The sequence below is a fragment of the Pleuronectes platessa genome, chromosome 4 (genome assembly GCF_947347685.1).
Source record: "Pleuronectes platessa chromosome 4, fPlePla1.1, whole genome shotgun sequence".
Classification (NCBI taxonomy): domain Eukaryota; kingdom Metazoa; phylum Chordata; class Actinopteri; order Pleuronectiformes; family Pleuronectidae; genus Pleuronectes; species Pleuronectes platessa.
The window spans coordinates 28,351,328-28,378,291 of NC_070629.1; the positions used below are offsets into that span (position 1 = coordinate 28,351,328).

At 44.2% G+C, this 26,964-nt stretch overlaps 2 protein-coding genes across 2 annotated transcripts; both read right to left on the minus strand.

The window, feature by feature from the left end:
* Positions 1–842: 842 nt before the first annotated feature.
* Positions 843–6,528, minus strand: LOC128438972 (derlin-2-like). The gene is made up of 6 exons (XM_053421762.1): positions 6,439–6,528; positions 5,464–5,529; positions 5,232–5,305; positions 5,048–5,141; positions 2,852–3,047; positions 843–937 (listed from the first exon to the last, which is right to left on the minus strand). The coding sequence occupies exons 1-6, from the start codon at positions 6,526–6,528 to the stop codon at positions 843–845; spliced, it is 615 nt and encodes a 204-aa protein (XP_053277737.1).
* Positions 6,529–7,134: 606 nt separating this feature from the next.
* Positions 7,135–26,381, minus strand: mmp11a (matrix metallopeptidase 11a). The gene is made up of 8 exons (XM_053421761.1): positions 26,265–26,381; positions 17,109–17,326; positions 13,002–13,145; positions 12,239–12,372; positions 11,310–11,557; positions 10,650–10,854; positions 9,762–10,022; positions 7,135–9,664 (listed from the first exon to the last, which is right to left on the minus strand). Exons 1-8 carry the CDS (start codon positions 26,367–26,369, stop codon positions 9,546–9,548), a joined length of 1,434 nt encoding a protein of 477 aa, XP_053277736.1. The 5' UTR covers positions 26,370–26,381; the 3' UTR covers positions 7,135–9,545.
* Positions 26,382–26,964: the final 583 nt, after the last annotated feature.

Consider the following 26,964-nt stretch of genomic DNA (forward strand, 5'->3'; position numbering starts at 1 on the left):
GATACTTGTTTGCGTGTTGTTGTGCTAAGCAGTTTCCATTTGGTCCCCAGCGCTGGAGCCACAAAGGCAGCGGGGGGGAAAGTGCAGCGTGTGCAGACGACATTTCAGGGCCGTCGACAGTTTGTGTGAAATGGCAGCCGGGGGGGGGGGGGGGGGGGGGGGGGGGGGTCACGGGTTCAGTCCCCTCAGCCCTCAAAGTACAAATTCATCAAGTTCAAACATCCGGTGTCAACGAATCCCAAATTCTTAAAAAAGAAAAGACTAAATGGTTTGTGATTAAGTTTCCTCCGGCTCTGGACTCGGTGTAAATCCTCGTCTTCTGTCTTCACCGGCTCATTTAGCAGATTGCCGATGATCTCAGGATCTTAGTTCAGGTCGTGCGGCTCCTCGTCCGGCTGCTGGTTGTGGGGGGGACGGTAGTCTGGCTCCTCGTCCTCCTGCTGGTCGTCAAACATCGCTCGCCTGCGAGGAGAGAACAACACCAGGTTACGTCAGCAAATATAAATTACAACAATAAATGAATTATCTATCTAAAGTAACAAACACAGTAAGGTTTGTTTGTTTGCTCCTATTGATCTTATTTAATTTCTGTGCAAAAACATCAAACCCAAAACCCCTGATAACACCGATCCAGAGAAGTTCTGGGTTCAGACCCCATGACCTTCCAAGACCTGTATGTGTTGAGTCCTCCCTGTGTCTGTGTGGGTCTCATCCAGCTTCCTCTCTCAATCCAAACACGTGCAGATTACAATAATTGACTCTGAAGTGCTCCTGAGTGTTTGTCGTAAAGTGTCCGGCCTGTGATTTATTATTTAAAAAAGATAGAAGATGGATTCTGGTTCTCACAGAAGCTCCGGTGTCGTCAGCAGCTTCTTTCCTCCCGGCTGGTTCGGAAACACGTCCTCCAGGAAGTAGTACATGTGGCCGACGCTGATGCCTGAGGAGGGAGGGGACATCAGAGGACATGAGGAACTGACAGGGCCCAGAGAGGGTGTCCAGAGACATGAGAGTTCTTAATAACCTCTGTGTGTCTGTACGTGGAGCCTGATGTCAGTCACAGGTCAGACTGACAGCAGACAGCAAACAGGCAGGTTCAGAACCAGTTAGACAACCAGTGAGTAACTAAGGATCTTTGTCAGGAGCCGATAAAATCAGCCAATGAGCTATTACAGTTTTTCTCCATTGCTTTGGCTCATTTCACGAAACAGAAATGACATTCTCAAAACAACACGTGCAAACCTCCAAACCACTGGGCACTTGTTCACAACAGATTGGAATATCTCATTCCTTTAATCAAATTGCAATTGTATTAGCACATCCTTGCAATGACAAGTACAATTTCCAACAGCTTGCACAAATTTCAAATGATTTAGAACACCATTGCAAACGGTTAGGTACAATTGCCTTCAGTTAGCCCAATTACCAATTGAATATATATTGCTGGTGAAAACTGACTGTCGCTTCTCAGTCAAGTGGTTGTTCTCTGCAGAACATGTTGGCATAATGTCATTGTTTACATCATCACCTGCACAATAGTTCACTCTACTGTCAAAATCGTACAGGCACATAATACCATGAAAAACATCATGGTATATACTGTAATAAGGATATCTTGGATCATTGGCTTAATTTTCAGGTGCAACTAGAGCTTTAGTAATGAAGGTTGAGTTTCACACATCTGATCACCAGTCACACAGTAAGTTTACAGTTTGTCTCCATTGCTTTGGCTCATTTCACGAAACAGAAATGACATTCTCAGAGCTCTAAGTGCAATTGGCAAAATAGCCCATATGGTTCAGCACAACTACATAGATCACCTTCAAAAGGTCATATCTCACTATGCCAAATTTGAGTTTTGATGTGCTTATTGTTTGACAGTATATTGTGCTGTACACATTTTCTGTTACTGTAAGCACGATGTATGGCAATTACTGTAACAATTTCCATGGCAGTATGAGTTCAATAAAGTATTTTATGTGAAACCTTGAATAAATCTTTTTTCTGTTTGATACACATAATATTCTGGAAAAAAAACATCTACTGTAACCATTCAGTGACCATTCAAGGACTGAGCCAAGATTGAAATGTGCACATGAGGGATATTTCAATGGTCCACTGCCATACTGACAAAACATCTAAACATTTTGACCTGTAGTGTTTAAACAATGCCAAAGGGACTTTTCATGTTGGGGGCACTGACTATTTGTATGAGAAAAGGATTTAGTTTTGACTGATGAGTTTGCTGTTTTGGGAGACATATAACCTTTTGCAGGTGTGCTATGGAGTTTTGCTGAACCATCTATGTTATTTTGAGAGATGAGCCACAGCAGTCGAGAAGGAACTTTTCATTTTGGGGGCACTGACTATTTATATGAGAAAATGATTTCCTTTTGAAACTTGAGTTAACTGTTTTGGGTGAGATATGACCTTTTGAAGGTGATCTATGTAGTTGTGCTGAACCATATGGGCTATTTTGCGATTTGCACTTAGAGCTCTGAGAATGTCATTTCTGTTTCGTGAAATGAGCCAAAGCAATGGAGAAAAACTGTAACTTCCTGGGTTATGATCCGTTGAAGCTGTCACTCGAGGCGTCTGATCACATTTCAAGACTCTGATGGTATCACCAGTTTGAGCAACCTGAGCATCTTGGTCCTTTCAATTCCTTTTTATAAACTTTAAATTAAACACATTATTTAGTTTGAAAAGAAAATGTTTCCCCCCCCCCCCCCCCCCCCTCCACAGTGAAAGTATTTTCTTCCCATGGTGCACTGCAGCCCTCTGACACCACCAGGTCTGGTAGAGGTGTCTGCTCCCATGTGGCTGGTTCCTGGTGAACTGTGTGTTACCTCACCGAGGAGGTCGACCACCACGGAGTTACCGAGCAGCAGCGAGAACCCCATGAGCACCCAGGGGAGGAACGGGGCCTGGAAGTCGAGGAGGCCGAAGAAGTTCATGCGTATGAGCGGGTGTCTCCTGCTCCACACGTACACCAGCATGACGATGAAGGCCTGGCCCAGGAAGAAGACGTCGGCCAACAGACCGAGCAGCTGCGGGAGCTTCAGGTTAAATTCAGATCGTCACTTGTTTTTTTTGTTTCATGGTGAAAGTGAAATCGACTTCTGAGTCTGTTCAGAAGTTGATTTCAGTTTGACAAAAGTTCCCCAGAAGATAAAGCTGGTGGGTTGTGACCTGAGGAACTCAACCCAGTCCAACCAGTGTGAAGTGGTCAAACACATTTCTGATCTCACCAGTATGGAAGCCCACTCCTATCTGGATAAGAATAATTTAACATAAGGGATATTAAAAGTGTAAATATAAATTATGACTTACTTGACTATAAAAGTGAAAATTCAACTTGTCGTATAATTTAAATGTAATCTCGACTCATGGTGACGTGTAAGGATTATGTTTTTAATTCTTTACAGCTTTTATTTTTATTTTCCTGACAGGAATGAGCTTCCATATTTACACAAACCATAATTAACACAACCCTAACATGTGAGCGACTGTACAGACGATGAAGTTTCCTGAAAACTTTTATTGACTAAAGACCTGAAGCTTCCTCCCTAAATAATTACACGCATGAAGTTTGTCAAAAACATTTTCTCAGACCTCATGTTGTTATTTACTAAACGCTGAGCCCTTCACAATAAAAGCCAACCCCTTACATTCCTCTAGTGCCATTGAAGCCTGTTACCATCCTGAGACTCAGTCAACACTGTACAACCCGGACGTTACTGTACAATTAGTCGTCATGTACCTGCATTTAAACCTGTGGCTCGAGAGAAAAGCCATAAATCTGCACACCAACAGTTTCACAACAGCCCAGAGGCACGTGGGCAGTAAACAGAGCCGGGACTGTACCATTACCCTGGAATGTGGACAAGAGCTTGTGGCTGCAAACTGCTGAGCATCATCAAAACCGCACAGGCTCGTGTCCATTACATGTTTATGGACAGTGGACGTCCTAATGTAGAACAAGGAACAGACAAATTCCCTCGGTAAACAGGAGCATATTAAAACTTCAGTGTTTATCATCCAGCTTGTCACGTGAAAAGAGTCGACTCTGAAAACAACACATTTATAATCTTTAGGGATTTCACAGATAATTCGATTCTGGATTTTTAACTTGTCCTGTTGGATTTCTTTGAATTTACAATAAGTCAATAAGTACATTAACCCCTTACTGCCTGAATTAATTTCCAATTATATAAAAAAATATTATTGGTGTATTTTGCCTGTCATAGAGATGCTAAATTAAGTGGAGATTGTTCATTTCAATATAGCATAAACAATAGATATAAATTTAAGTATGAGGCAAATTAGCGACATTAGTCATAATGGGGCATAACCTTAATTTAACAAAATTTGGCAAAGTAGATTATTATATTGATGCTGTTCTTGCTTGAAATTGAATAACAACATGTGTTTTCTGTACAATCATTGCTGTTCCATCATTACAGTATTTCAAATACAGCTTAATACCTCAAAGTAACTTTGCTGCACAGTCCCAAGGGGCTAGTATGTATTTTCCACTCCGACCACTAGATGGCGGCAGAGTGCTTCCAATACATTCCTTGGTATGTGTAGTATTTGCACCGTCAGGCACGATTGTCACCTCTGCGGCATTAAGACCGGAATGGGGTTTGAGGCAAATTTGCGATATTCGTCGATTCGGGGTTAACTTAAGAACTGTACTTTTCAGTCCACTACATTTACCTGACTTCACATATAAAAACACCAAAGCTCATGTCGCTGTTAATAGAATAAACTGATGGTTTCCAATCAAACGCGTCTCCCACAATCCAAAACTGAAGCCATCTAGTTCCACCAGCTTGATCCTCCTGTCCGAGCAGCTTCTTACATTTTTCTAAACTGCATTTCGTTCCATTGGTTCTGACCAGAAATCTGAATCTAATCAGAATGAGAAAATGCTTTTTTTTTGTCATTTGACCGAACGATGGAGGTGAAACTTCTCTGTTGTAAACAAACTGTAATCGTGTGTTTGTTTTTTGAGTTGTTTTTCTTTCAGCCTCTCAAAGGATACGGTCATCACGACTCCTCCGAACAGGAACATGAAAACAAAATCTGCCGTCCTTCCCCGGAAACAACCTTCCTCCAGCATCCGACAGTATCGATACCTTCCTGAAGTCAAGGTCTCTTCTGCGGCTGCTTTATAGAAGAGTGTCTAAAGATAATCTGAGATATTTCTATTAAAAAAAAAAAGATACAGAAAGATGATGTTGAACACGAAACTGAATCCGAGAGAACCAAAGAACAGGAAGCTGGTGATCAGACGCCATATCTGAGAGACGGAGACAAAATAGTGTAAATATATAAAAATACAAATATAACATAACGTACAAATACACAAAGCTTCTAGTGCAGCAATTTTAAAGGATGAAACAAACACAAGAAACACCAACATGTTTTAAGTTGATTAAAATAGTGGATAAATGTCACCTGGTATCTGCGGATGATGAGGTCGGGGTTGAAGTAGAGCTGAAAGGGGGAGATGACGTCAAGTTGCTAAAAGAAAAACACGGAAAGACGTGTTGAAGCCAGATGTTGAAGTACTTTCATTATTTTTACCTCAAATAAAACTTCAGCTGCTTCCGTGTTTAATCTCCTCTGTGATTTAACGTGTCAGCTCGAGGAATCTAACTCCACGCTGCCAGTGCTCTCACACCAACGTTTCCAGTGTTTCCACTTTAAATAGTAGTTGTTTTTTTTCTTGACCCTTCAACTCCTTTCATTGCTTTGTGGGATTTAAATCCTGAATCTTCAGCTACTTTTTAAATTCTTCACTTCAACTCAAAGATGAACTTTAACTTCTTTCATCTTGAACTCGTTAAGTGACGCTTCAGCTGCTTTCGCCCTTTTCACCCATTAACTGACGCTTTGAAATAAATCTTCTTCTATTCATTAATTAACGTTGCTTTCATCTGTTACACGTCAACCGACACGTAAAGTTGTTTAAAATGCATAAATCAAATTGTCTCTTTTACGACTTTCACCAATTACACTGCCACTGACACTTCAGCTGCTTCCGTTTTGAACAAGTTAAAACATCAACTCACAAGAAGAATTTACATTTTTATTGCAGCTCAACTTCTTTGGCTCAGAGATTTAACATTCGGCTAATTTTAGACTTTTCTAAAAAGATAAGAAACATCCACGTCTCCTGGAAGTGGTCGTTGAATTATTTGAATTTAAAAACCTTTAGGAAAACTAATTGTATTCATCATCATGTTAACGTAATCAGTGTCTAGTTTTGAAATATCTAGTTTTAAACATTCATATGCAGCAGTGTTCTGAATTAGGCTGATTGAAGTGGATTTTTTCAGGCTGATCTCAACCTGGAGCTCAGAGTTTAGCATCCCCTGAGTGGTTGTTGCTGCTGCTGTTGTTGTTGTTGTTGTTGTTGTTGTCTCTTACCACGGCAGCAGTGGTGAGGACGCAGGCCGTCGTGTACGCTCGGGTCACCACAGGGATCTGAAAATACTCCTGAGTGAAGCTGTGAGCCATCACTGCTGCTGCTGCTGCTTCACTGTCGACCAGGACTCCACCATGAGTGAATCAACAGCACCCCCCCCCCCCCCCCACCCCCAACCCACACCCCACTGCCCCGGCACCGGCCAATCAGATCCACCGATCAATAAACACCATCAACCCCACACACCGTCAACACATGCTGGAATTTAAACTGTGTATGTTTATCATGTGAAATGTAGTTTTTGAAATAAAGTGCAAGAAACAACAATTAAAATAATTTAAGAATAGACTAGATGAGTGAAATATTGTTTAAATACTCCAACATTTATTTAAACAAATATTTCTTTTGTAGAAATCACTTAATAATTCAAAGCTTATAAATGATTTATATTTATATATATATATAATTATATATATATATATATATTTGTTTGATCTGCAAATTAGCGATCATGATAGATGATGATAGAAATTAAGATTCAGTTGAAAAGTAAATTTCACAGTTAAATTGACACAATCTGACATTTAGATAAAAATTGATTTCACTGCAAATCCAAATTCAATAATTCACTTTTTAATCAAGTATTAATAGAATATAAATATATATAGTGTGTGTATTTAAACGTTCACCACAGGCAGTTTGGTAAAAAGGTTATAATTTTATTAGAAAGAAACAATATGCGGTTCATACATTTCAATGTACAAGTTAATCCGTCGGGAAACATAATAATCAAGGACACGTATGTACAAGAAACATTTGCTAAGTCGATTGCGTATAAATATTTTTTCAAAGCAGTAAAAGAGTCAACACTTGAAATGAGTTGAAGAAATGATTCGACCATCGACGTCTGTGATGAAGCTGTAAAGACTCAGTGTCCTGCACTGGAAGACAAACGAGAGGAAGGGACACTTCACACTTCAAGGACAAGTCCCACAGGTATCACACTTCTGTCTGTGGTACACTGCAGCACCTGAAGTGGGAAGGGACACAGAGGAGGAGACGTCCCCATCAGCAGGACCAGTGGGTCTCAACCCGCCGGTCTGGACGCACTGGTTTCAAACCAGATCCGTCCACTCGGCAGCAGAGGAGAAGTTCTCACATCCTCCATGTGAGTCAAAGTATTCTGGTAGAACTCCTGGATTCTGAATAAAATGTGACTGATGTTTTATCATATTTTGAGTTATGAAGTGTCGTGAGAATAATAATTTATTATTGAGGTTATATTTTAACCTCAATTGGTTGAAATTAAATCAAGATGTTGGAACCATTCATGATCTTTTAGTACTAAACTCAACTTTCCTCCAAAAAGAGAAACTATACAGAATAAAAACATTAAAACTAAATGATGGACAGTGATAAATTACCTCTTTGTATTGATTAATACTCATATTTTGGACATTTAACTGATTTTCTGGGGCAAAATATAAAATATTAATTTTAATCTAGCTTCTCATATGTGAAGATTTGATTTTTCACTGTCAAACATGACAATGAACTGAGCGTGTTTGGAAAATGAATGACAAGACAAGGAGAGATGGCAGTTAGTTCAAAAGAGTTAGTTCCAGCTTTAAACTATTTGTCTCTTTGTGTTTTTGGGATCCGGGTGGAAGCTGAAGTCTGCTGCTGAGTGACCGAGCCGGCTGAGAACCACTGATCGTCCCTGAATGGGTTCCACTCCCCCCCCGACCTGAACACAGCACCATGTGACGGAGAAGAAATGACTTCATCCAGGATGAGACAGATTCAAGAAACATGAGGGACACTGTCTCCGCCTGCAGGGAGACAGAGTTGCACCCTAGGTGGCGCCCTGGAGCTTTTCCTGCAGCAGAGGCCTGCAGACTGATGAGTGGAGATGACTCGCTGTGTTGGAAGAGTGACACCAAGACGTGAGGCGCGCTAATATTATCATTTTTTTCCCATGTGGAAACTGAATTGGAAAATGTATATTTTATTTGGGGAGGAAACGAAGGAAACATTATATTTAATGTAGGAAAGTCGAGTCACAGCAACAGAAAGAAGAATCTGATCCCGACGAGGAGAATAAATATTTTTCAGGTCTTCATCAGAGACCAGGACCAGGTCCAGACTCTCTCTCACTTCAGTGTGAAAGAGCTTCTTCCATCTGTTCTGTTAAATGCATTAAAGTGCAAATGAAAACGGACTGAAGCTGTTTTCAGACATGAACTCTGAATGTCGGGAGTTTGTCTTTCACATGTGAAGAAGCAGCAGGAGATGATCCGGATCAGACAATGATCTCTCAGCAGCAGAAAGGGTTTTTACTTTTTATCTTTATCGCCTGAAAGATCTCGAATTTCCTTGGAAAAGTTTCTAAAAAAGTCCAGAGCAGCTGACTCAGATGTCTGAGCTCTGACGGGTGACACATTTAAAACCTATAAACCTGAAATGAAACTTTAAAACAGAAATATCATGTTTCCATCCCAGTTTCCACGTATTAACCTGATGTTCCCTCTTCTTCCCCTGTAAAGTTTTAACGACCTCTGTGAGTATCCCCAAGCAACAAATGTTGATATTACTTTTCTGGTTCAAATTAGTATATGTATAGTTCATGTGAGCGAGGGAAAGAAAATCTCCTGCACGTGTGGTCACGTCTTTAAAATCGCAGGATCTTTGATATCTGGGTTTATATTCACGTCTACCTGTTCAATGCCACTCTTCAAACACAAGAGAATCTCAGTCTCATCCTGAGTCTGGTGTCATCATCAGGCTCAAAGACAGGAGGTGAGAACAGTTCACGTGTGGTTCATACAAGGCCCCAGATCTCAGGCTTCTGGGGACAAATTGTGCAAAATAAATATGAGTATAGCTGCACAGGAGGCGCCAGGTCTGAGGAAACCTCTCTTGGTTTTCCTGAGAAGAAGCTGAAGTCGATCTGAGAACCAATGAATATGGAGTAAAGAACAAACAGATTCAAAGGAGGTCGTCTCGCCCCCTTTGAATCCGAACACACAAAAAAAAACTCCTCTTCATTGTCAAAAAGAAACAAAACAAAAACAAAAAAAAGTGGCGTGGTTCTTCCGATGCTGAAGACTCACGCGTTCCTGCAGCCGAAAAAGTCCATGCCGATGTAGCGGGGGTATCCCTCCAGAGAGTTCATACCCACGGGGTCAAACTTCCAGTACTGTCGTCCCCGGATGAAGTGAGCGTAGCCTGGAAGACACAGCAGGACATTTCACATCAAGGAATCAGTGTCAACAATCCTGAAAACCTTTAAACATATAAACTCTCTTGTTTTTCTGGATCTTACCGTAGACGTCCCTGAAAGCTGCGTCCACGTCCTCGGGGACGCCGCTCCAGTCCTGCATGCTGCGCGGGTACACCGACTCCAGGCGGCTCTCTCGGGGGCTGAACCTCCAGTAGCTGCCGGACTTGAAGAAGTAGGTGTTGAAGTTGGAGTCGTGGCCCCAGCGCAGCGCCGCCTGGACCCCGGACACCGACAGGCCCAGGCTGCGGATGGACTCCGGCCCTCGGATCCGCATCTCGGCATCGAACACCCAGTAGTTCTCACCTGCAGGAGGACGGAGGGACAGGGACGACACTTCAGTCTGGTCGGTACATTTCTTTTTGTGTCTGTAACTCAAAGATTTTCTCGTCCGCTCAGAGCTTCGTCCCCTGAGGAGAGTTTCCTCCTGATGGAGCTGGAGTGACCTGATGAGTCTGAACCACTCTGTCACAGGTTCGATTCCTCATCTCAGGAAACGGGCGAGTCCACGTCAAATCATAATACTACAATTTTCACTTAGTCTTTTCTTTTTATCTATTATCAGTTTGTGCCATTAGAGACTTTATTCAATCGGGGAATGAAACTTATCTGAGATGGTTTGTCGGAAACACTTTTTTAAAATCGATTGATTTGACTTTAGCCAGGAGCAACAGCTACCGTCAGACTCTACCTCATATTTCATGTTTCCTGGTTTAATGAGCTGTGAAGTTGTGACTCTGATAAATAAACTTTGTATTAAATCTTTTGTCAGATCATCTTTGTCAGATCCCTGAGAGAACAAGTCCTTTAAACTTAAATTAAAAGTTGTTTGTTTGTTGTTTTCTACTCTCCTGAGCGTGTGTCACACTTTCTGTTTCTTCTTCATGTCCTCACATGTAAATCTCAAACCACAGGACAGCGGCGCCCGCTCACCTTGAAAGAACCAAATGTTCCCCGACTTGTCTTCAAAGGCGGCGTCGATGTTGTCGGGAATCCCCCTCCAGTGCCGGGACGCCAGCGCCGGGTAGCCGCTCTCCAGGTGCCCGTCCCGGATCCGCCACACGTAGCCCGACTTGAAGAAGAACAGCTCCCCTCGGATCATAGACACGGCATCAAAGTCCGTCTGGCAGGCGTCGGGCTGGAGAGAAGACACATGGTTCATTCCTCTCCACATGGGGCCTGTGTTTCTAACCACAGGGACTTTTAACTGCAGCGAGATGAAGTGATAAAGAGGCGTTTTACTGCCTGAAGGTAAATCAGAGGAAATCGACTTTCACCACAAAACCATCACATAGAATTTCAGGGGGATTTATTTCAGTGTAAAAAGTCTCAGTTACAAGTTTTACAGGAGAAGCTGATCTGAGGTGGAGCCTCGTTTCTCATCCCAGTTCAGAAACACACTTTGTCACGATGCGGCTCCATTGATATTCACTGCTCCACTGGTTTATGAGCAATGAGACAACTTCCTCTTAAAGGACGGAGCCGGTGAATCTCATGAAAATGAGTTGATCTCACGTCATGTATCAAGTGTTTTCTTAAAATTAACTACATCCTGTCTTTAGTTTCTTTTGAACCTTCATCGGTTGAACTCACGTTGGTGAGGATCTCATTGGTCTCCGGGTTGGAGGGCGGAGGGGTGGGCGGAGGCAGCGGTGGCGGCGTGGGCGGGGCTTGTGGACGAGCTCCGTACAGATACTGGATGCCATGCTTGTCGTCCTCGCTCAGCCTCAGCGGGTAGGAGAAGGTGTAGTATGCGGACATGATGGCTCCTGGCTCGCGCGAGTGCTGCAGGCCCAGGACGTGCCCGAACTCATGGGCGGCGACCTGGAGAAGGTCTGTGCCTGCAGGAGAGAGGGTTACACAAAACCTCAGAGGTTACACAAAACCTCAGAGGTTACACAAACTTCAGAGGTTACACAAAACCTCAGAGGTTACACAAAACCTCAGAGGTTACAAAAACCTCAGAGGTTACACAAAACCTCAGAGGTTACACAAACCTCAGAGGTTACACAAAACTTCAGAGGTTACACAAACCTCAGAGGTTACACAAAACCTCAGAGGTTGCAAAAACTTCAGAGGTTATACAAAACCTCATAGGTTACACAAACTTCAGAGGTTACACAAAACCTCAGAGGTTACACAAAACCTCATAGGTTACACAAACTTCAGAGGTTACACAAAACCTCAGAGGTTACACAAAACCTCATAGGTTACACAAACTTCAGAGGTTACACAAAACCTCAGAGGTTACACAAACCTCAGCTGCTTCACTCACTGTCTGAAGGTCCTGTGTGTTTTCCTCAAGACATGTTCCTTTATAAAATCACTTTTTCAGAAAAATGATATTTGAAACTCTGAGAAATAGAATTTTTGATAAATGGTTTGATAAATGGTTTTATTTAAAAGTTTGTAAATAAAAGTAAAGAATTTTAACTTTTCTTCTCTTTGACAAACTCTTTAACTTGCAGCTGTTTGATAAAGGTGTTTCTAATCTGTCTGTAGTTTCTCCGTGTCTAACTCACCCATGTGGTTTCCGAGCGTCCAGGACTCATCGTAGTCGAAGTGGACGTCCCCCTGTCGGTGGGTCCTGGGGAAGAAAGCGTGAGCGAGGATCCCACCCGGGCCGTCGAACGGGAGGTTGTCTCCGTGCCAGTATCTACAGGTTCGTAAAACAAACGCTCGGGTTCACATAAAATCAAATCAAATCAAAACCTTTGAAAACATTCACGATGATATTTGATTATCAGTTAGTCTGATGGTTTTAACAATGAGGCACGGATCAGAAGAACATGAAGCCGTGGAGTTTGTCTTCTGCTCGTTGTTGCTCGACTGTCTCTCGTTTGAATCTTTGTGGCTCCGTGAAGATTTTTTTTGTCCAAATTAGATTTGATCCGATCTGATTCTGCCCAGCACTCACTCATAAACACAGTGGATTGAAAACACAGCGTTGGCCTCGGGTGACGGGGAGAAGCTCGGGATCGTTTGAGGCGACTGCCGACGAGAGGAAATCATAGAAATCCACGAAAAGAAAGAAGAAAGAACATCTGCTCATCGTCGGGGGGGAAACTAAACAAGAGCTGAGAGCAGAACCCTGTAGGACGGAGATGATATCAAATCATAACAGCGATGAGGCCGATTTCCAACTTGGTGAGTGAAGGTTACGAGTACTTTTATGAAATATGTCCTGTTTGAGCATCTTATCAATGTTTTCCTTCACATCTGGTGTTCAGGCTCCTGTTCCCTGTCTCTTAATAGAGCGTCTTTGTGTGTCTGTCGTGCTCCCACCTGGTGAAGTCGATGCGGATGTCGGCCTTCCCGCTGTGGACCTCGGTGAAGGTGAGCGGGGTGACGTCGCTCCAGATCTGCAGCGCTTCCCTGAAGACACGTCGAATCTTCTCCTCGCCCATCTGCCACGGGAACCTCACGATCCTGCACAGGAAGTGGGTGAAGGTGTCAAACACACACACACACACACATTGCACACACATTGCATTACAGCAGCAGTGGCAGAGCGGGACCACCGGCCTCGCACACCTCCCTCTAATCTGATATCTGCAGCCGTCTCCTCAGCGGGGGGGGGGGAGCTCAGGCCCTCAGGCTCCCTGCATCATCTCCTCCTGTTCCCTCTGAGATGAAACCACCCAGTGTGATCCCCGAAGGAAGAGGAGGAGAAACCTCCTCGTCTCACCCACAGCACATTAACACGTCATTAATGATATAGAGCATCGGGAACACTTGGCATCAAATCAGTGAAATGAGAATAAATGCTCCCGTGTCAGTTTGGAATAAATCACCGTCAGCCGACACGACAGGGCGACACAATCAGCTGTTAATTAAAAAATGGAAATTTGACTGACTTTGTAAAATGAGATGAAAATGTTGCAGAAGAGCCACGAGTCCAACCTGCAGCTCACAGGGAGTCCGATGGAAAAAAACCAAATCAGCACAATCAAAAGTGTGAAAACAGCATTTTTCCAGACATTGGATAATATTTTTTTTAATTGAACAACAATAATGCGTTGATTATAGAGCTTTTAAAAAAAAATGATATAGGTATAATTTCCCAAACTGTTCCTTTAAATAACAGTCTCCTCACATGTCTCCTTGCCAAACAGCTAAAGGGACAGTTCAGCATTCTGAGAGAAGTGCTGATGGAAACTGAAACCTCTCTTGTGGGTGAAGTGTGAGTCTGTCCCGACGTGTTTGATCGCGCAGCGTTCACGTCTGTTGCACATGTTGCCAGCTGCTACTGGTAAGTGCAGGTTTGGGGTTTTGGCACAATGCAACCAGACCTGGCAACCCGACGGCTCACAAACACATAACTGCAGCACGGTCACGAAACTCCCAATAAGAATAAACACCGATAAGATAGAGCTTGTTTGTCAGCGTGATTTCCTTGTGGGAGTATTTCTGAACTTTAGACTCAAGCTGCCCCCCCCCCCCCCTCCCTGTCTCCAGACTTTACGCTGAGTCGGGTTAAACGTGTCCTGACTCCAGAAATATGTGTAAACCTCTAGTTTTCTGTTAATTCAGCACATGAGCAGATTGTTGACGGAGGAGCTCGGCTCATCTTCAGGTCTGAGTCTGAACGAACAAAGCAAGCGTTTGTTAACACAGCACCTATCACAGACACACAAGCTGCTTCCACTACACAAAGTGATCCAGACAAATAGAGTCAGAGGAAAAATAAAAAGACATAAAAGAAAAGTGTCCGAACACCTAAAGCTTATTGTGAGACTATTCCAAAGCTTAGTGGACAGATGGACCCTCGTGTTGGAATGATCTGGAGCTCCCGGGTGGAGCGGGAGCAGAAGGTCCATGACACGCTGCGGAGTCTGGACATGTAGGATCACGATGAGAGCAGAGCAGCAGCAGCACGTTGGAGGCCATGTAAGGATGATTTAATAAAACTAGAATGTCACTCAGAACAGCTCGTTCTTCCCCCCCGAGGCCCAACAGTCTCCGTGAAGCAAGTTGCACACAACTACACACACTGCATCCTTCCACCAGGTTCTGAGGAAATCCCTCCAGTGGTGATTCTGCTGACTAACAAACAGACGGACAAACACACAAAATGATGTAAACACAATCTCCTTTGGGGGTATCGCGGTATTCGATTAGAGACGAGATGAGATGTGAGTGAGAATCTCCTTTTCATTTCTTCACTAAGTTCCTGAGTTTCTATGATTCTGTGGAGTTGAGACGCACATTTGCAGCTGTGGGGACAAGCAGGACAAAGAGGACAAAGAGGACAAAGAGGACAAGCAGGACAAACAGGACAAACAGGAGACGGCTGTCCACGCTCGAAGGAAGGAAAGAAGAAGAACGCTGCGTCGCTTTATGGCACAAAGCAGAATTCAGGGCATGTCAGTCCAGAGCACGTGAGCTTTACCTGAGGCCGGGCTCAGCTCTGTCTTTATGCAACGAGGGTCAAGAGGGACAAGTGGTCTTAATCTAGAGCAACGTTCGATATATATGAACACCACTGGAATCTATCATAACAGAGAGGTTATTTGTTCGATCAACAGCGTGTTCTTGTGCAAAAAAACGATTCCTGCAACGGTGCAAATATTTGTGTTGCAGTTTGCACAAAGGGACTTTCCTCTGCAAAGTTCACGGAGCTTGAAATCCTCCAGCTTATCACGTATTGCACAAACACCCTCCAGAGTAAAGATGAAGCACGTTGTGGAATATGACTCTTCAGAAACACATGGCTGAGCTCTGAATATCTCAACACCAGGTTTTATTTGAGGGAAATGCAGATGGTGTAGCTGCACCAGCAGCACCATCACCTGCTGCTTTGAAACAAACCAGTTTGTCGTCTGGATTTACACAAGCACCTCAGATCCGTCTTTATTCTTCAGTCTGTGACGTTCAGAAAACTTCAGGAGGTATTTTTTATAATTTCCTTTCAGATAAATCAAATTCCTCTCAACCTCCTTCTGCTGCAGCTATCGACTTCCCACTGTCCTCACTGAAAACACATGTGTGTGTTCACTCGATTCTGGACCAGCGATGCTAATGCTCACGTACAAATTGGTCTCGGTTCCTCTGTTTTCAGTGGAATTTAATGCTTCACTTGTCTCTGGAGCTTTTAATCAAACAAACAAGGGGAAGTAGTACATCTGTTTGGAGTCAGGAACTACTTTCACTGGTGGATTAATTTACATTTGCTGCTCTATTGAGTAATTGGGGCCTCAGGGCGGTATGTGTGTGTGTGTGTGTGTGTGTTTGTAATGATTGAGGTAAATATGTAAAGAATGAGGTTGTAAATATGAATATATTTGGAAACAAATGACCTTTGACACCACAACCAGCTCAGGCCTTTAACGCTTGGCGACCACCTGAGAGCCTCTTAGCAGCTTCGCTAGCAGCCGTTAAATCAGCTACAACAACAGATCTCTCAGCCGACCCGGCGTGACTGCGGGGGGGTCATGCCCCAACTTGCTTCCCCAAGCTCCAAATCCTGGCTGATTCTGAATGAAGAGGTAAACACGGAGGAATCATTAGCGCGGCTCCACTCTGTCAACGCTCATATCTGAGCTGCTGAAAGGCCCCAGGAGCCGGAGTGGCCCCGTGAGGTCCAGACGTCTCCTCTGACTCCGTGGACCCGTTGGACCACATCACTCTGTCAGGTGTCACCGTCGTCAGCGTCTTATTGGTCCAAAGCAGCAGAATCTTATTAGTCTGTGGCCGGTGCTGCTAATAAAAGCATTCTGCCCCCCCCCCCCCTCCCCCCTCTCTCCCTCTCTCGCCCTCTGCTTGCCTTAATATACTGTTCAGTTAAAGAATGAAAGGGACCCCAGGAGACACAGACAGAGCGGCAGCAGCCACCAGACGACTGCCAGACACTCGCTGGTGCCAAGGCCTCACATGAAAGAAAACCAGCACCCCCCCTTTTGTCAGAATCATAATTTCAAGACTTCATTTTCTACGTGCTTCATACAGGGATCCAATTTAATATGTAATATTTAAACATGGAGTCATGTTTGTTTCCCTCTGAAGAATGTTAGGTCCAATAATCCTCCAGTCGTAGCTCTGTTTTTGGTCTCCACCAGCTCCTGAGGGGAAATGTCTTTGCTCTGTAGCTGCTAAACGTTCCACTGTGTTCAATGTGTCTTGAAAAGATTTTTCTGATTACCTGAAAATAAACTATTTTGTAGTTTTTGTTTACATTTGCCTCCTCAGGTTGCTTCCTGCCGGACGAGGAAGCCAGCTGGAGGGAAGCTTATGAAAATACAAACTTTAATTTCCTTTTCTCATTCAAATCACATGAGGAGAAGAAGTGCACAGTAACAGAACCCTAACAAGCGGCTGTGATGTGGTTACCAGCGGGGGGGTCACTAGCTTTCACTGTTACGGACTGATGATTATGTGTGTGCAGATCTCTACCTGTAGGTGAGGTCCGTTCTGTCCAAACGTCCTCCGTAGAGGACAAAGCGTCTCTGGCGGGGTCGTCCACGGTGGTGCACCCCCTTCTGGGCGGGGTAGTCGGGTACGCCACAGCGTGGTCGGTTCCATGTGTTGTTTGACAGACTCGTCTCCTTCACTAAGTCCTGAGCGTGAGGAGCCTTCCCTCTCTTCTTCAGGTCGGGGAACTTCTCAGAGACCTGAAACGACAGGGCGTCAGTTAGTCGTCTTTGGCTCGGTGGTGGTTCATGGTGACATGTAGAGGGTCGTTGATCTAGAGGTGCACTTCATCAGGTTCACAGCCTCACATGGAATTTAGCAGGTGTATCATTTACAATCTTAGAAATCACACGATGTATTTCATCCACCAAGGTTGTTACCCACATCCATATAACTCATAATCAGTAATAATCTCATAATCAGATCACCAAAAACGTGTAGTAGGAGACGCTCAGTCCCAGAGTGTCCCGTTATCTTTAACACCCCCCCCCCCCCCCCCCTCAGAGGAAATGGCTCTGCTCATTTCCACGAAAGCAATTTCCAGAGGGGCGCCGCCTCATCTGCAGCGCTGCACTGAACGGACATGTTGGGTGTTCTCCTCCTATCACAAGAGGAGGAGAGCACTTCTGTTTCCGCTGCCACTAACGAGAACCGTGCAGGGACACAACTATTTACTTCTATCATCACATCCAATGAATCTTCCCCCATCTTCTCCAGAGGGTCTGAAGACCACCATCACTCTGACCTTTGACCTCAGTTCCCTCACGCTGCCTGTTTCTGCAGGTTCCCACTTAGAGCTGCAGGTGAGAAGCTGTCGGCTTTAATCAGTTTGTTCGGAAAGTGAAAGCTGCATTAAAAAAGTTAATATAACTGGGTTATGAAGTATGTTGCTTATATAACGTGTTGCTAACGTCACTTAAACCTGGGTCCTGACCTCTGAGCTTGTTAAATACGTCACCAATTCTGGTTTGCTATCGATAAACTATGTATGAATACAAAACCCGATTCATACAACTTCATTTCATGCAACTGCTTTCAAATCAAACATCACATGAAACATTGAACTTCAAGTTACAGCCATATAAACTGTACTATTTTCACACTTCATCCGTAAAATCTAAAACCACGAGGTGAAGGATGTTTATCTGAGCCAAGTGGAAGTTGTGCTTGTGTTGTGTGTACAGCAGCCTCCCTCCCTCGGCCCTGCTGGTCTCAAACTGGTTGTTGTTTGTAGGTTATGGGGAACAAATCGCAGCAGGAATGGAGGAATGTGCTCCAGACTGCAGGAAACCCTGTGACTGATGGGCCTGGATCACAGAACAAACAGTACACACCTCCTCTAACAGCCCCTCCGACCCCGGCACCTCCCGGGTCTCACTTGGTTTCAAGGAGATTTCAGTGCTTGGATTCTAACGCCCTCAGCACTTACTCACGTTTAAAAGGTCGGGGGGGGGGGTTTGTACGTGTCGTGCAGTTTTCCAAACTAAGCTCCAAAGCGATTTTTTTTAAGACGTCCCAAAACAAACAACAAACAGCTGCAATATAAACAAGGAAAACACCTTTGTGAAGCAGTTTTGCTTGATTTGCACGTGTAAAGCAGGTTTGAAACCTATCAGAACAAAGACATGATGACATGAAACTGATGGAAATCGTTACCAGCATGGAACTCAATCTCCTTTTGTTTGCTTTCATTTACACACCCTGAGGAAAGCTAACAGCCCACATGTAGCTGCCAGCGAGGACACTGGGTTCACATCCCCTGAGGAGCATCGGGGGAGTTTTAAAGACCTGAGGACAAGTAAATAATTACAGTTTTAGGCGTATTCATAAATGTGACTTTTAGGAAAATGTTCAATTAGGATTTGGAATTTATTTCATTTCATATTCTGTGTCTCAGTCGCTTCAGAATGTTGAGCCGGGGAGGACATCGTCCTGATCAACAGCTTCCCTGTGGTCCTTACTGAGAAGGACTGGGACTTGAGCTGTCAATCACCTGGTCACAAGCAAACCTCTGTCCTCAAACGAGACAGTTTAGACCGACGCTGCCCGCTGCCTGATCCCATTCAAGTGGGGGGGGGGGGGGGGGGGGGGGGGGGGGGGGGTCGACTTACAGGGTCGTAAAACTTGGGCTAATTCTAAGTGGTGTGTGCACAGGGGGAGGAGGGGGGAGCCGCCTCTGTCATTTCAAAGAGGGAGATGGAGAAAAGTGGTTAAAGGACTGAACCCCCTCGTCCCGCCCCCCCGTCCCGCCGGCTTGTCAAATGGATAGTTTGACCTGTCTGACCCCGCAGCACGGATACACACTAAAGGTTCCTGATTCCCAACAGACTGAACATCAAAGTTCAAGGTTAAAACCCAAACAACAGATTTAGCTCCATCTACGATATCGGGTTCGTTTCCTGCTATTTTTTAATCAATAGACGTGAAACATGAAACTGAGCTAATGAGTTTCTGAACTAGCTTCCTCCGACAAACTACAACAAAAAACCTAAATGTTCTGAAATGTTATTACCTCCACCGCCCCCTGGTGGCTGGTAGCAATATTTTTATCGGTAAGTTTGGTTTTAATTACCTATTTGATGACATAAAAAGAAAAGAGGGTGAAACATCTGAATTTACAGCTGAGACCGACTTGTACGGGTGGGACTTCCATAGACACTCTAAAGTGTGTCCTCTTCACAAAATGGCAGAGTTCACATCCAGGATTTTTTTGGCTTCATTTCTGGGAGGTTGGAACAAGAGGAAAAGTGTTACCTATCTTACCGAGGGGATAAGTCTTTAAATACAGCTCATAAACACTTTACAAACTAAATTTGTTTTCAGTTGCAGATTAATAATCCTTTGGTGTTGCACACTAAGAGAAATCTGGAATATGATGAGGCCTATAGGCTATAGGGTCAAATGTTTGACTCAGGAACTTGAGGAAACTAGATCTCCGAGATGTTTTAATATGGGTTGATTTGTTCCATTTCCTTAACCTGTGTAAAACAGCTCCGTGCACTTATTTTAAATCTGAGGCTCAGCTGTAAGAGGAAGCTTAAGAGTGAGATTAGAGGTTGTTTTCACTCGGAGGAGGTGATACCACGACCGTGAGTCAACCAGTGAGACACGGGTCCTGTGGCCGTGTTTGCGTGTTCACGTGTAATTTCAGAGCAGACAATGGAAATCCTGTCAGGAGACTGTGTGACGACGTCTGAGAAAGAACGGGGGGGTGGGGGGGGGTCGAGGAAAAAATCCCCTCGGGACAATTAGTCTGTCACTTTCCGCTGAGACTGCAGAAAGTGGGTGATGAGATATGAAACTCCCCTAAAAGCCTGAAGGCCTCGTAGACGCTCGTTCACGCTGGGAACATGTGAAGGAGCTGGTGATGGTGGTGCAGTGGGAGGGACTGGGGGGGCGTCCATTACAAGTATGGACACATCCAGCTTCTGGTTACAGTGATGACAAGACGTGAGAGACGCGGTGCAGGGGATCTGACAGTGGTATTCAGAGGGCATGTCTGTGCACGGTGCGTCTGAGGAGCGTCTCCAGTGGAACAACAAACCCACCCACCCACCCACCTCCGTCACCCCCGTCAGGTCACCGTGCTTTAGCGTGACCGAGAACCTGAGACAGGAGGCGGAGCAGACGTTCTTCTCACCGCTGGTTTGACTTGAGAAACCTCAGAGCAGCTTCACGTCTTCACTTGAGGAGCGAGAGCCTTCGTTTAAAACATTAGAGACAAACGTGGAAGCACTTAGGTGCAGGAACAAAAGTACTCTGATATTCGTGGTACTTCCCTCTACCTGTCCCGCGTTCTACTCGCCCTGCACCACATTGCTTGTGTGTAGTTGTTGTGTCTTTTTCTTCCGGTTATTTCTCACGCCTTCAAGTTCTCTCAAACCCTGACAGCAGGACTTATAACTTGGGACGTGTGATTCCCCGCAAACTAGCGAGAGTGTCAATATGGATTCATCCGCTGATGAAAATAGTCCCCAACAAATTACATGTTTCCTCCTGTTTGAGTGAAGTTTGATTCAACAAACAAAATTACTCAGACAAACTATTTTAGGCAATTTTGTTTTTAATTTTTTCAATTTCTTTGTTTTCAAAATGACCCAATGATCAGAGAGCTGCTGATAATTTATAACCAATCAAAACTAACCAGAGTAAAGACGTCAGAGAGATGTTAGACGTAATCGATACAAAATAAAAAAAACGTAAATACACTAAATGCACGCAAAATGTGTTTTCCGTGTCGGGGCAGGAGGAAATCGATAACTGCAGCAGCAGTAGAATAAAAGTTCGAGAGGAATTTGGTAAATCTGAAAGGAAATGATAAAAAGTTGATCCAAAGAATTCCTCCTGAAGTTCTATGAACGTCCCAAACTCATGAACATGTATCTGAGGTGCATGTACGTGTGTGAATAAAAAAAAATAGAAAACTGGTTTATTGACTGACACGGCAAAAAAAAAAGCTGCAGGTGATGCTGCCATTGGTTCTCACAGGAAACTGAGAAGTGCCTCGTCAACATGGTGTCTCACTGTCCAACAGAAACTGATCTGGATGAGAGGAAGTAAGTCATAAGCGAGTGTTTACTTGAGGAGACAGATAAGATTTCAATTTGAAGGGTGTGCTTCCAGTGGAGAGGAGACATTGTGCCAGATTGGGGGGGGGGGGCAAATCCCTTGTTATCTCTCTTCTTAATCTCCTCATCCGATATATCATCAGAAAATGGGAAACACACGGCGGTGGAAGGTGATGCACGACATCTGGCCGCCCGGTGAAATCTCTCATCTTTCCTGGCACAAAGAAAACTCTTCCTCCAGACTCACGATGACCTGCTGATGATTCCACTGATGACTGAGGTGAAATAATGAGTGAGGAGACTTTCCCAGGGGGAGTGATGGGTACCAGGTGTCTTTCTCTTTTGTTCAGTTTGCTTTTCAAGGTATCTTTTCTTTTCTTCTTTTTATGAAGTCATTGTTTGATTCGACAGACGGCTGCTTTAGAGACGGGTTGAGTCAAAAGGTCAGAGGTGAAGTCGGGAAATCACAGTTTAACGGCTTGAAGGTTCAACCCAGTTCTACTTCTAAGGGAAATTGGAGTGTTTCCAAACCCACAATTTTAGCTCAATCTAATTAAAGTAATTGGGACGTTTAGCCATTTGGTTTCAACATCCACGTCCCCATCGAGATGAATTGAATTAAAGTATTAGATTTGGTGGTTCCCTCAGTTGTGGTCAAGCGTCACCATCAGGCCAAAGCGTCAACATGTCCAATACTGGTTTATTCTCAAGTACCTGCAAAAGTAATGACATTAACATCCTTTAAAGTAAATGAAGCTCAATATTTTTTTGTTAAATGTTCCCGTGTGTTACACGGAGCCACCTCGGGAGGCTTCCTTGGAAAAATGTTTTGAGAATTCATAGTCGTGCATCGGAGCATTTTCCAATGTGAAAATCTTTAAGTGCCGTTGTTTGCTTTTCTTTAAATGAATAAATACTCGCTGGTCCTGTTCTAGCATCTAGGCCAGGGGTGTCCAAACTTTTTATCCCGAGGGCCACATATAGAAAAAAATAGGAAGGTCTGGGCCACTCACGCCGCCAGGCCCCCCTGCCCTGGAGCGGACTGTTGACAGTGGGGGGGCACGGCAGCGTTTTGAGGGACAGGTGCAATACAGTGGGCCATAGTCCATCACATTACATTTCATTTAGCTGACGCTTTGATCCAATAAGTGCATTCAAGGGTACAAAGCCAGAACAACATGTATCAAGAAAGTACAATTTCTTCAAAAATAGAGCAAAACTACAAAGTACTATAATTAAGTGCCATTTTATTTTTTTAGGTAGGCCAATTTAAAATGGATGGTGGGCCGCAGATGGCCCGCGGGCCGTAGTTTGGACACCCCTGATCTAGGCTAACCTCTGAGCTAGCACTGTTGTTTAAATCTGTCCCTTCGTGCTGTTGTAAAACCTGAAACACGCCTTTCAAAATTATTAAATGATGATGTAAGAGTTGTTCTATCAGGAAATTGATTTTCTTTAATTGTTTGGGATTATTTTTGGAATATTTAAAATTCAGTGATGTGCACTTTAATGAATTCAAGAACCGACTCCATCCTGCCGATTCGTACCCGGTGACAGGGTTCATGGAGTTAGCTGAATCCTAATGAGTTTACTGACCCCCCCGCCCCCCTCACCTTGTTATGGCTGGATTCAGAACCCGAGTGATGGTCACTCCTCATGCTCACTAACAAAAGCATCTGATCCACTGATGGAGGGTGCATGTTGCTTTTTAACTGCACCCCCTCTTGTTGTGTGTCCTTGACCACTCGCAGGCCGACGCAGCTGTGACCTAGTTCTGCTCAATGGGAACCCGGACCGGCTCTGAGGTCACCTTTGCTCTCACAGTCCCCCCCGACCAATCACCTCGCCCCCGAGACACCAACATGATTGGACAAAACAAAAACCGTAAGCCGAAGGACTCAGGTTTTCAGTGCAGAGAGAAAACAGGCACTGTGTGTCTCCCACTGCCATGAGGGCTCCAGACACTGGGGCCTGTCCGGGCCTGTGTAATCGCTCACTCTTTTGTCAACAACAAGGGAACAAATTGACAAAACTACAGATTAGACCCTCGCAGTGAAATGACCAGCAGACTGAACAAAGCTGTCTTCCCATGTCCTGATAATGTGTTGCCAGAAAATTGAATTTCTCACGTGTGGAAAACCTGGTTAAAATATCAAACATCAAGTAAAAGTTGACAAACGATGTGTCGCAACACTACAGCAGCCTGACTGTGATTACTGTGGATTAAACCGTCTGAAAGACTCAAGCATGGAAAAACACAGCGTTAATGCTACAGAATCAATCTAATGGAAACACGCCATCTAACAGCACGATTGTTTTTTTGCTGGAATCAAACGTTCACGATGTTTTTGCCTGTTGAGACGGGGGGGGGTCAGATTATGTTTAATGCTCTTGTGGCTCCTCATCACATCTGCGTGACACGGCCAATTATTTCTATAGATTAAAAATGATCAAGATACGTTTTTTGCTCCTGAGTTTTGTTACATTGCTATTGATGAAAATCATCTTTTCAATAATTGTTGATGTTGATTTATTGCACTGTCCTAATCTGAGACAGGAAGAGGACAAACGCATCCGTTCATGTGGAGGTAAAAAAGCTAAGATTGGAGGAAAGTGTGGAAAAATGAGGAATAACTGCAGCTGTTTTTGATTTCTTCTGTTTTTCACTTTCTGTCAATCCAGTTGACAGAAGTTTGTCTTGTGGTGCTTCCTGACACTGGGATTCTTCTGCTCTGACAGAACTATGCAGGAAAATACCTGTGATTGTTGCAGCTGTCACTCAATTATGTAACGTTTAAAGTTGTAGCCTCTCGTTGTGTTTTCATTTCCTGTATGTATGTACTTATAGGAAATAAAGTTTTGCTGATCACGATACATTTGAATGATAAACATAATTGTTTGATTGATGTATTTTTGCATTGCTCTACTTTTTATTTAACCTTAAAACCATCTTTCTACCGTCTCATTCCATTCCTGCAGTCTCTCAAGTGTTGTTTATGCTCATTCTTTCCCCCCTTGTGTTCTTAAAGTAACACAGGTATAAATGTGTGCATTGAGGAGCTCAGGGCCAAAAGAGAAGATACTGAGCATCCAGTGTCTACCAGCAGCTCAGGTGCATGAGCTACTTCCAAACACCCAGCAGAACCCAACAAGCATCAACTAGCAGGTAAATGCAATCCTGATGATTGAATGATCTTAAATCTAAAGAATATTGAACTTTTAGATATTGCTGTGCAGGGCCAGCCGTGGACCTTATATCTCAATCTGTGCTCGTTATGTTTCTCGTGATGTTTCAGCAACAAAAACGATTTGAATTCCAAACACTGGAATCCTCCTGTGAAACAGCTCTCACTGAAATCCCACATTCTTCTCCTCCCAGCTGTCCCTCTGTTTTGATGAATGACTTAATTTCCTGTGCAAAAGCATAAATGCTAAACCAGCAACGCTCTGTGTCATCAGAGTTGTAGATGTTTGGCTTCAGGGAGCAGAACCACAACAAGCTGAGTAAGGCTGTAAATTAAAACTGACAACACTACAATAGAAATGTTATAATACAAAAGTAGGAAACATAAAGTTTGTGCACACATGGAAGAGGTTTATGAGAAATATGCATAACGCAATATGTATTATGGCCACTGACGCCTTCGTGACGGGTCCATATGGAGGACCCCTGTCTTTTATGGTGTTGTTGACAAAATGCCTGTAAGACCTGTTATTACAGCTTCCTGCCCCGCAGACAGGGCAACTCAGCGGCATTTATTTCCTCTCTCTCTCCTCCCCAGAGATCAGACCATGGTCACAAAAGTAAAAACAAAACACTCTGCCGTCATCCTGCGCGCACGGAGAGCTCAGCGCGTCAGATCGTGTTGCCAAGTCCTGAGTCTGCAGTGCTGCTGAGCACGCACAAAAAAAGTCAAAATAAATAGTGATGATAGTCATTTGTTCAAAGTAAGAGCAGCTCGCGGACTAATTACAGTGACAGGTCAGCTCCGTGTGCGCGCGTAAAATAGCTATTTTCTTAATTACAACATCAGTGTCCTTGGTGCTGATGATTCCAAAGAAGAGGGGCGTGCGTGTGCGCGCCCGTGAATGGGGGGGAGGCTAATGGCTAGTGGCTGCAGACAAGTGTATATTTACCCTGAAACTACTCCTGCATGCAGTCAAGTGGATGTTATTTATTTTGGAGCAAAGTGACTCATTCTATTGCAAAGTCTGAACACAAAAACAAGTGTTGTGCATGAGTGTGTGCGTGCATGTGCGTGTGTGTGTGAGTGTACAAGTGTGCGTGTGTGTATGCATGTCTGCATGTGAGTGTGTGTGTGTGTGTGTGTGTGTGTGTGTGTGTGTGTGTGTGTGTGTGTGTGTGTGTGTGCGTGCAGGGGGTATAAAGAATGAATAAATAAACACTGCAGAACTTTAAAAAATGCAAAAATCACGCGTGTTTCTTTTCATTCGTGCAATGTTGACCAAAGTCGATCCGACGCGTCTCGTTCTGAGCCAGAACCTTCGTGAAAGTCTCCAAACCTGCTGAAGAGGAAAGTTTCCGCGGAAGCGACAGAAAGCGACTCACCGGAGCCACCTTGTAGCGGCCGGACCCTCGCACCGGGAGGCAGAGCGCGCTCGGGAGGCATTGCAGCGCAAAGACGCAGCAGCACACGACCAGGGAAGTCCGCATCCTCTCCGCGGTCCGGAGCCGAGGAGGTGCACGGGCGGCTGGGTGCAGGGCGCAGCGGTGCGTGCGGTGCGCAGTGCGGGACTCACGGGCTGCTCCTCTTTAAATAGACTCTGATTTCTTTGTTCTCTCCTCACTTTTTTTTTCTTCCACATGCAGTTTTTTCCCCAACAGCCCGAGGCGGACAATACCAAGCGCGACCACGTGACTCTTAACCCCTTCTCCGCCGCGTGCCCGTCAACTCGAAACAGATGATGATGATGATGATGATGATGAAGGTTTTGATTTCATAAAGACCAAGAAATCCAAGATGGAGTTTTGTAAGGAGAGATCCAATGATCAGAGACACTGCACAGAAGTACATTCTGTACTCAGATAAATACATTCCTCTTTTTTTTTTTATATACATTTCTGTATTCGTACAGTTTGAACAAACAAGATACAGCCTGATGTTTAATGGGCTCTGCAGGTGCTGGAAGGTGGATGTGTGAACTTTGAACCGAGCCAGTCTGGCTCCAGTTAGGCCGACCACCTCCTCACTTCAGCCCTGTAGTTAATGCACAGGCATGAGATTAATCAATCCTCTCAGAAACAAAGT